We start from the raw sequence: 10341 nt of genomic DNA, 5'->3' as shown, positions 1-10341 counted from the left end.
CATTATTGTTAATTATTCTGCACAAAAAGATAATAATGGTTTTGAGTGATTGCATAGATTTGTATGGCTATGTATATATATGTATATATATATTTTTTCTGTTCACCAATATACTCTGCACACAGTTTTGTTTTGTCTTTTTAAACAGGGCTTTTACAATTTGTTGATTTACTATAATTTCATGTTGAGGAAACACATTACTGGCCTATTTCTCTGCTGCTATACTTCTAAAAATACTCAAATTAATGTTTTCAAAGCATCAAAAATGTTTTTTAATTCATGAAAAATGCCCCAATCAGTTACATTTTACACTAATTAATTACAAGTTTGTTTTAGTAGTGGACAAATTACCACATAATTATGTGTTTTTAATTTCCAGCCTGTAATTTAACTTTTACTTAATCTCAATATTTCCCTCTAAAACATAACCGAGTAAAGGTATAAAGTGGCATAAAATGAATATACTAACTATAAATGAATAGCAATGATTTCTAAGATGTACTACAGTACTGTAAGTAGAGTGATACAGTATAGCTGATTTTACATGCATGCACCTGTAATATGAGTCAATCAATTAATCACATTATTGAGCTGACAAGCTGTTAAATAGATTTGTCTGTACTAGCAGCTGATAAGTGTATAGGCAGCATCAGCAGGGCCAGTTAAAGGTTATTTTAGGGGTCATCTTCCCCAACATGGGAAATGTTAAATACAAGCAGGATGTGGCAGTGCACACATCAGCACAATGAAATCAAGAGAGGCCCAAAGACACTTTACACAAACAATCTGGTAGAGGTTTAATTATATAAGCATGTACATATGATTACGCATATCGCTCTCTCTCCATCTACAAACATAAGAAACTGATTTAGCGTCAGTTGCCTTCACTAATGAGCTTGGCTACTATAGCAACAGGACTACGGGGAGAGGATTGCTAATTAGCTGCTTCCTCATTCAGGTACGCTTCATTTGCGGACAAGCATGTAATACATTCACCACTGGGCTCCTTTGTCTTTGCGTGTGTACTCAAAAATAAGCATTGTGTCAAAAGAATAACAGAAGGCAATGTGCTGAGGAATGCTGCAATAATCATGCTTTTTTGTTTTTCAGGTAGTTTTCTCTCTCATCATGTGGGGAAAAACTAAGATGACATTCTACTAAACCAGGACAAGAGAAACGGACGCACAAGCGGCAAAACAAAATCTTCTGAATCTTCCATCATTTGGATAAGGAATAACTTTCCTCCAGAGTGTTAATCCATTGTTTGCACAAGAAAACAGTGAAATTGCAAAAAAGGAAAAGTATCAAAAAGAGAACTTCCCACTCTTCCTTGTGAATTTTCTTCCTTTTGACTCTAACCTTTGACCTTAAGCTCTCAATATGAGCAGTCTAGTAAGGAAGCTGGACCCTCGCAGGGTACAGTGGCGCTCGACATGGAACACCTTTGCCACCCGTGTCCTGAGGACCAAACCTGTGGAGTCGATGTTGGATTCGGCCACGTCAGGGACCGGCGCACACGGCACCAGACTGGCCCGTGTGCTGTCTACGGTGGACCTGGTGTCACTGGGTGTGGGCAGCTGTGTCGGAACAGGGATGTACGTGGTCTCTGGGCTGGTTGCCAAGGAGATGGCTGGTCCAGGGGTCATTGTGTCCTTCATTATCGCCGCTGTGGCCTCCATACTGTCAGGTGAGAAAGGACCAAATGCACATACACACATTCATGTAGTTGCTATTTTTTTCCTCTTAAACACTCTAATAGTATATCTTACTCACACACACACTAGGCTAACTGTAACATATAATAGGCCACGGTATAAAGCTTACTGTCATTCTTATCACTGTTAAACTCCTATGAATTATTATATGGAGAGCCTTTTAATAACCATGCAATTATTACAAGGGCAAAGACATTATAGGGGACAAATCTATAATATAAAAAGCACTCAAGGGCTATATTAATACTACCGTAATGCTTCTATCAATACCTTCAAGTCAACCTTTCACTTGGATGTTAATGCTGTCAAATCACTGATATGTGTGTGTATGTTTATACTGATTATCCCGCAGGAGTGTGTTACGCAGAGTTTGGCGTGCGCGTGCCTAAGACCACAGGTTCGGCCTACACATACAGCTACGTGACTGTGGGCGAATGTGTAGCATTCTTCATTGGCTGGAATTTGATTCTGGAGTATCTGATTGGCACAGCGGCAGGGGCGTCAGCTCTCAGCAGCATGGCGGACTCGCTGGCTAATCACAGCATCAGTAACTTTATGATTACACATATCGGAACGCTCAAAGGTTTTGGTAAGTGAGAGAAGGATGTGGGTGTAGCTTCACTACAAATACAAACTGAAGATTTAAAGAAAATTAGGATATGGCTGGTGCCTTGTTTGAAAGGCTGTTATTCCAAAAGTTATTTGCAGGATTTAGATTAAAATTAGTACAGTTTGAGATTTGCGTGTATTTCTGGATGTCCCTGATACAGTGGGGATGGTTTAGGGAACCTATGTTATCAATAGAAACTTAAAGTTACTGTTATACTTTTTTTTCCCCTTTTAAAAATATATGAAACTTATCAGCTATCAGAAACACCATCTTCGTCTCTGCCTATTGTCGAACAAGGATTGCTTTAAAACTGAACAGAAAATCAACTTTCGAACTTCACTTAAGTGATCTCTGTAGATGAAATATTAATTTCCCTCCTCATCCTCAGCCCAGTTTAACATCAAATACAGGAAGTCTTTACTGTAGTGGCTTGAACCGGAGTTCTCATGGGTTGAATGAGAGCTACATTACAACTGTTCCTTTGGTATCATTCAATGTTATTGTAGTAAGATTGTCTTGGATTGTCATCAGTAACATTCTCAACATGTAAAAGAGGCATTATGTCACGGAACATATTCTGTCTGACATTAGCAAAATGGGGTATTGTATTTAAATGGCCGCACATCTTTCCAGAGAAATAAGAAAGAAACAATACTGAAAATAAAACCATCTGGGAAATGGTCCAACCCACACCAGATATTTTTCCAGGAAGCTCCCGAATGATATGTTACTGCTCACCTTGGAAGTTTTGTCAATACAGAAAGAAATGATTCATGCAACACAGCTTTCCAGGTCAAAAACACTAGCATGAGGGGAATGCCTTATAATCCGGTGTAATACTATAGCTGATGTGTGTGCCAGCTGTGACTATCTGGGTGACAACGCCCTATCAGTCCCTTCCTGTTGGCCACTGACAAGCAAGTCCTAGTGGTCACATGACAAGCAGCATGGCCAGCTGGACACACCATAATAGAAAGTTAATGTTTCCTCTTCCTGCTGAAGAAAAAAAAGAGGCAGTTTCTCCTCTCTATCCTGGGATAGAGTGGAATTTAGCTCAAAATATGTCTCATTATGTATTTACTTTCTGTGTATAAGAATGTGCCAGCCTGTGTGTGTTGATAAAGACTGGGTGCCTGTGTGCATTGCTGAGCTTGGCTAAATGGTAATAATTCATCTGGAAGTTGTTTACTGTGCTGCGAGATCAACCAAAAATTGTTTTGTTGACGTGCTGAATATAAATGTGTTTCCAACACTTTGGTTGACAACAAAGTTCCATTCTTTGAAAGCCATTTTCTTCAAGAAATTATTGCTAAAGCTATTGCTATAAAATATTCAAGAACCCTAATCATCCAAGACTCTTAATAGATGTTGGATTTATGGCCACTACTAACTCTTTGGCATATACTGTACTGTGCTGAGTAATAGCACAAGCATTATTTAAATTGATTAAGGTTTTGTTCTTAATTAAAGTGCTCACAGAGTGCTGAATCAGTGGCAATTACTTCTTTTTGCATTGAAACTACAAACATTTGATGGCCACAGCTTGTCAAATGTGAAGAATTGCTGATTTTCCCTGTTATAGCACCACAATAGCCTGGGCTTTCAGAGATAATGAGGGGCCTTTATCATATTTGCATATACTAATCAATGAATCAATTACCCAAAATCCAAAATTAGTTTAGCAAAGCTGTAAACATAATAGATATATCCATAATCAATCATTTACACTTTTTGTGTTGCACCTTTTGTATTAATTAGTGCAATTCAAAGTGCTTTATAGATGATTGACAAGCTGATAAGACAGAGCAACCGAAACAGTAAAAACTATTTGAGACTAATGCACACACACAAAAAGATAAAAATGTAATAAAAACAATCAAATATACTGAAATAAAATAGGACCTACATTTTAACAAGTCAATAGTACAATGACAAATAAAGTAGGTTTTAAGCATGGTCCATATTTCTACTGATGTATAGAAGGTATTTTTCACCCATTACCATCAAAGTGATTGGATGACTTTCATCATGGATCACCTCACCTGCATGTGTGTGTTAACCCTTTAGGTAAAGGGGAGCAGTCGTACCCAGACCTGCTGGCGCTGCTGATAGCACTGATAGTGACAGTGATAGTGGCTTTGGGGGTGAAGAACTCTGTGGGCTTCAACAACGTGTTGAACGTCATCAACCTCATAGTGTGGGTGTTCATGATGATCGCCGGGCTGTTCTTCGTCAACGGGGAGAACTGGGATGAGGGGAGGTTCCTGCCCTTTGGCTGGTCTGGGGTATGCACACACATGCACATGCGAACACACACACAAAGTTACAAACTCATCTGGTTGTTTCTTTTATTTAGACCATCATTTTTCATGCTTTTTTCTGTTCCAGGTGATGCAGGGTGCAGCCACCTGTTTCTACGCCTTTATTGGATTTGACATCATTGCTACAACAGGGGAAGAGGCCAAGAGTCCAAACACCTCCATCCCCTATGCCATCACTGCCTCGCTCATCACCTGTCTCACTGCTTACGTCTCTGTGAGTTACCCTGGAGACCATAACACACACAAGACACTTACTCACTGTATGCACAAACATCATATGCTTAATTTTTTTTCTCCAGCTAAATTCAATTATAATTTTTCCTCATTAGCATTTGAGTGGTTACAAGTGGTGCAAGTCCGGCACTGCTGCAGTGAACACATTTTTTAAAGCTAATATGATTTTTTAATTTGTGAGTTTCTAATGCATCGAGAACAGCGATTTCCAGCTGGCCACCACTGTGATACTTATTTTTAATTTATGCTTTGAGACGACAAAAAACTGTATCTGTTTTAATATTTAGACTTCTTCATCTTCACGCCCTGAAACTGAGGCATATCTTTCAGTTCTTATCGACGTAGTTGTGAAAACAGACAGACAGAAATTTTATCGAAAAGTGTGAGAAAGTGTCTGACAGTGAGATGGAAAGATCAAACATAAAGATGCCTCTCTCTGCATTCCAGCTGTGTGGGTGTATATCTCAGCTCTGATCTTTACGTATTCTGCTCGCACAACCTACCATACTTCTTACTTTGACACGTTCGTGCTGGATGGCTGTTGCTATGGGTACAGTGTAACAGCGGCCTATCAGGAATGAGAATTTTTAGGCATTGCCTGAGGCAAAGATTGCATCAACTTCAAAACCCAACTACTTATTTTTGAATATACTTCTCTCTCTCTATCCGTCTGTCTTCTCATTACATCCATTCCTCCATACCACCTTCTCTCTTGTGCTCCAACATCTTTTTCCTCACCCTCTCTCAATCTGACTCCACCTTTGATCCATCTCACTGTGTTCGGATCTTCTAGCTGCTGATGTTTAACATTCAAAATCCCTTTAATTATGGTGACATTGGTTTTATAGTGCACCCAGTGAGAGAGTGTGACTCTAGCTTTGTTTAAAATTGTCCCCCAATATTGTAGTTAGGTTTCTCACACCAGTGCTCTTAAGTGGGCATTATAGCAGATTTACTAAATGTGGGGGTGGATTATGTTTAATAAAGATTTTTAGTAACACTGAATCACAGTGGGGAGTCACACAAATGTGCAAAGTGAGTACAAGCTAACAGTGAGCTAAAGTGGGCGTTGCTATGAGATGCTCTCTCAAACACAGATGTTTAAGCAGGATTGGTTGTGGGATTCCCTCTAGATTAGAATAGTCCCCTGTAGTCCAGTTCACACACAGCCGGTTAAAGGGCACCAGGCAACTATGGGTAAAATTATCCCTTTGTCTTTCTGTCCGTGAGGTTTAGTCTTTTTATTACTCCTCTATCCTCCTGTAATCTGTTCATGCAAATCCATCTGTTTTTCAGCACAGTATCTGTGACAGATGGCGCTGCATGATTTCACACATCAGATGCAGAGGATCAAAAATAGGCTCACACACACACACGCACACACACACACGCACACACACACACACACACAGTGAGAAACAAACATGACTAATGAACGTTTTGGATGTGATGTGCAGTATGCTGAACATGCTAACTGTCACTAAGTTAGGTTGTGAGACTAGCTCAACAGTGGGGTAGAATAATACAGTGTATGTAGTTTTAATGCAAGGGTAATATAGAATTTTGATTAAAGATTAGGTTGTGTCAGTATATAAAACTGAATATTAGTAGTATGTTAATATGCCTATATTGGTTAGATTATTATGAGTTTTAATTTGTAGAAAAATCAGGTGGTTTCTTTGAAAACTGGTAGGTATTAGTTTGCATTGGTGCCTACCACAGTGTCTTTTGTGATATTGCCACTGGAGAGGGCCAACATGGGAACTATTCTAAACATAGTGGCTTTAAATAATGCAGCAAAAAATGTTTTTAACAGTTCAACTTTGAAAATGAAAACAAGTAACTATTTCATAGAGCATGTTCATATGCTATTCGTATTGTGTCTATTTTATGGCAGGTTACCATTTTTCTTTTCAAAGTTGCTATTTTTAACATAAAACTCTTTATTGTCAACCAACTCTGTTTGCATTCTTACCAGGTTTCTGTGATCCTGACCCTGATGGTACCGTACAATGAGATTGATGCAGACGCCCCACTTATGGAAATGTTTGCCGTGCACGGCTGTATGTTTGCAAAGTATATCGTGGCAGTTGGCTCCATAGCTGGACTCACCGTCTCCCTCCTGGGGTCCCTGTTCCCCATGCCCAGGGTCATCTATGCCATGGCTGGGGATGGCCTGCTGTTTAAGTCAGTCCCCACTGGTATTAATTGTTCATTTTTCATATCCATCTGGATAATGTGTGACACTGTGTCTCAATCTACTCATCTTTGTGCATGTGTAGGTTCCTGGCCAATGTGTCCTCCTACACAGAGACCCCTGCTGTTGCCTGTGTGGTGTCAGGCTTTTTAGCTGCCCTGCTGTCGCTCCTGGTCAGCCTCAGAGATCTCATTGAGATGATGTCTATAGGAACCCTGCTGGCCTATACCCTGGTGAGTGGTGGATAATGATGGTTAAAATATAACATATAGACTGGAATTGACCTATTTTTTGCAAACAGTTACAGATTCAGATTTGATGAGAAAGCCTCTGCTCTTAGAGGGCACTTTTACATTTTATCCAGCCACAGGGACTCTGTTAGGAAGACAAATTCCTCCAATACATGAATTATACAGAATTAAGAGATAGCTTTAAACATACATAGACAGTGTCTTACTGTAGCAAAGTCAAGAACACCAAAAGCTATATGGATTAGGGGGATGGAGAAAGCTGCAGCAAGTGATGTTGACATGACAGTATCAGCTAGGTAATTAGTCTGTCAGGTTGCATTTCTGTAATATTGGATATTTAGCAGCTGATAACCCAGCAGCTTATACATCAATGACCCACTGATACTGACAGCTGAATAAAAGGTCATTAACTACTCCAATGCTTAATACGTGTAGTGACTACGTAAAACGAAAAGAAAGAATTGTGTAAAATTCTTGTGGGTTTCAGTGAGTACTAAACAAAAAGTATGTTTGAGAGCTATATGCAATACCACTACACTTTTCTTATATTCTGTGGCATAAGCCTTTCTGCTCTAAAGTAAATAAACTAATTCCTAACAAATTCTTCTTGCAGGTGAGTCTGTGTGTGCTCCTGTTACGTTACCAACCTGAGGGTGACATCCACGGCTTTGTGAACTTCCTCTCTGAGGAGCAGAACAACAAGAGGAAAGAGGGTGTTCTGGCTGAGTGTGAGAAAGAAGCCTGCTCACCAACCAGTGAAGCCGATGAGTACGGAGGTCTGCCCACAAACACCTGTGGAGCCAAAAACCTGCCGTCGTTGGGTGACAACGAGATGCTGATTGGCAAACCAGATAAAACCGTCTACACTGCCAGCCACCCAAACTATGGCACAGTGGACATGACCACTGGCATCGAAGCTGAAGAGTCAGAGAGTGGGATGTCCCGCCGGTTGAAGAAGCTGATTGGGCCACGCTACTACACCTTAAGGATTCGACTGGGCCTCCCAGGAAAGATGGACAGGCCGACTCCAGCAACAGGGAAAACTGTCACTGTGTGTGTGCTGCTCCTTTTCATCTCCATGTTTGCTTTCTGCTCTTTTATCATTTTTGGTGAGAACACATTAACAAATTCAGACAAGAATTTACAACATAGTGTAACTATAAATTCATTAATTCATTCTTTATTTCTTCTTTTTTCCCCCAATACCTCTTCTTCCAGGAGCAAGCAGTATTGGTGAAGGTAGCTGGTGGGCGTTGCTGCTATTAATCCTTTTCATTATCTTCATCGCCTTGCTCGTCATCATCATCCTGCAGCAGCCAGAAAACCCTAAGAGGCTGCCCTACATGGCACCCTGTGTACCCTTTGTACCTGCTTCAGCCATGCTGGTCAACATCTACCTCATGCTTAAACTGTCTGCCATTACCTGGATACGATTTTCAATCTGGTGCATCGTTGGTAAGCTACCATCTTACAGAACAATAGTTAGGTTTTTCATTAGGTTTTTGTGTTTTTTTAATGTTCTTATTTTAAGACAAAATTAATTTCTATCATTCGGGACAAATGTTTTAGTTGCAATATCTTAACTGAGCTGACTTTAAATAACGAAGGGATGCATTTCATTCCCTAGAAATGATTCGTTTTCCAGTTAAATCGACTGGGCCACCCTGTTGTTTTTTTATTATGGAAGTACAAGGAAGTCTCATTTCACTTTTATTTCCTCCCTCAGTTTCATCTATCTGTGTGTGTGTGTGTGTGTGTGTGTGTGTGTGTGTGTGTGTGTGTGTGTGTGTGTGTGTGTGTGTGTGTGTGTGTGTGTGTGTGTGTGTGTGTGTGCTTGAATATATAATAAATCTTGCCATTAAAGTATTTTAAATGTTTTGCTGCTATGTTGAGGCAGAATTAATACTGGCTAGTGTCCAGCATCACATTTTGTGTTGATACATAGACACGTAGACATCTGTGTGTTTATTTTTACTGTATGAGTAGGATTTCTTCGTTATTCTGACTCACTCAGAGTGGGATGAATTGTTTTTAAATTGATAGAAAGTTTACTCTCTTTCTCTGTGCTTTTGATTTTGTGTGGTCCCTTAGGTGTGCTGATTTACTTCGGCTACGGCATGTGGAATAGTACACTGGAGATCACGGCCAGAGAGAACGAGGTGCACGCCTCCACCTACCAGCGCTATGATCAAGGCGTGGACGAAGGCTTCTGCGGCTTCGATGACGATTTCTACCCACCTACCAGTGACCCCTGGGGTGCGCCGGAGGGGGGATCGGGACTGACCCCAGCACCAGAAGCAAAACCAGAAAGTGACGGGACGCCATCCAAAGGGGGAGGCAGGACCGTTGCCAATCATGGCCTCGCAGAGGAGGATCCAATGGATTTCTGAAGGGACTGACTCTGTGTTACCCTGAATGTACTGCCTTGTCTGCTGCCTGGGGAAAGGGAGGGGAACAGTAGTATGAGTGCATGAATGATTGTGTGTGTGTGCGTGTGCATGCCTGCATGTGTGTGGGTAGTTGTTTGTGTGTCTAACCCTTGGGCTAGATTGTTTCTTGGCAGTGGAACGGCTTTACTTTCACCTTTTTCTGCCCCGCCTGACTCCCCCACTAACACAGCAGTGGACATCAAGGTCATGAGTGTCTTGTCACAGTTACTTGTTATTCACTTACTGGAATCCACATCCCACACAAAGAGACGTAAGATAGGAGAGTGCATACTTCGCAAGAGATAAAATTTGATGCAGTTCACAGACTTGTGAACCATGCAAAATTGTGTAGCAATCATCCAGCTGTTTATACCTTAGAATTTACAGGATATGGGAGAGGAGACGGTGATGAGTGAGGGAGGGATGAATCTTCCTGTTTCAGTACAGTCAGACAGGAAAAGTAAAATGACATGATAAACCCAAGTTATTTCCTATGCCCAGGTCTGACTTTCTCTTCTTGTTTTAATCTCAACACACAGGAAAACAGCTACAGATGCTCATAAAAAACACAAAAGAAAACTTAG

The 10341-nt window shown here is 40.6% G+C and overlaps 1 protein-coding gene across 1 annotated transcript; it reads left to right on the top strand.

Moving 5' to 3' along the window:
- The first annotated feature begins 1380 nt into the window (after window positions 1-1380).
- On the top strand, window positions 1381-9718 carry slc7a14a (solute carrier family 7 member 14a). The gene is made up of 9 exons (XM_062440258.1): window positions 1381-1687; window positions 2068-2304; window positions 4393-4610; window positions 4714-4860; window positions 6859-7067; window positions 7163-7310; window positions 7942-8437; window positions 8547-8783; window positions 9420-9718. Exons 1-9 carry the CDS (start codon window positions 1381-1383, stop codon window positions 9716-9718), a joined length of 2298 nt encoding a protein of 765 aa, XP_062296242.1.
- The last annotated feature ends 623 nt before the right edge of the window (window positions 9719-10341 follow it).

Source organism: Scomber scombrus, chromosome 19 (genome assembly GCF_963691925.1).
Source record: "Scomber scombrus chromosome 19, fScoSco1.1, whole genome shotgun sequence".
In the NCBI taxonomy this organism is placed as follows: domain Eukaryota; kingdom Metazoa; phylum Chordata; class Actinopteri; order Scombriformes; family Scombridae; genus Scomber; species Scomber scombrus.
The sequence above is the reverse complement of the archived record's forward strand: the minus strand, read 5'-3'. Positions and strand labels throughout refer to the sequence as shown.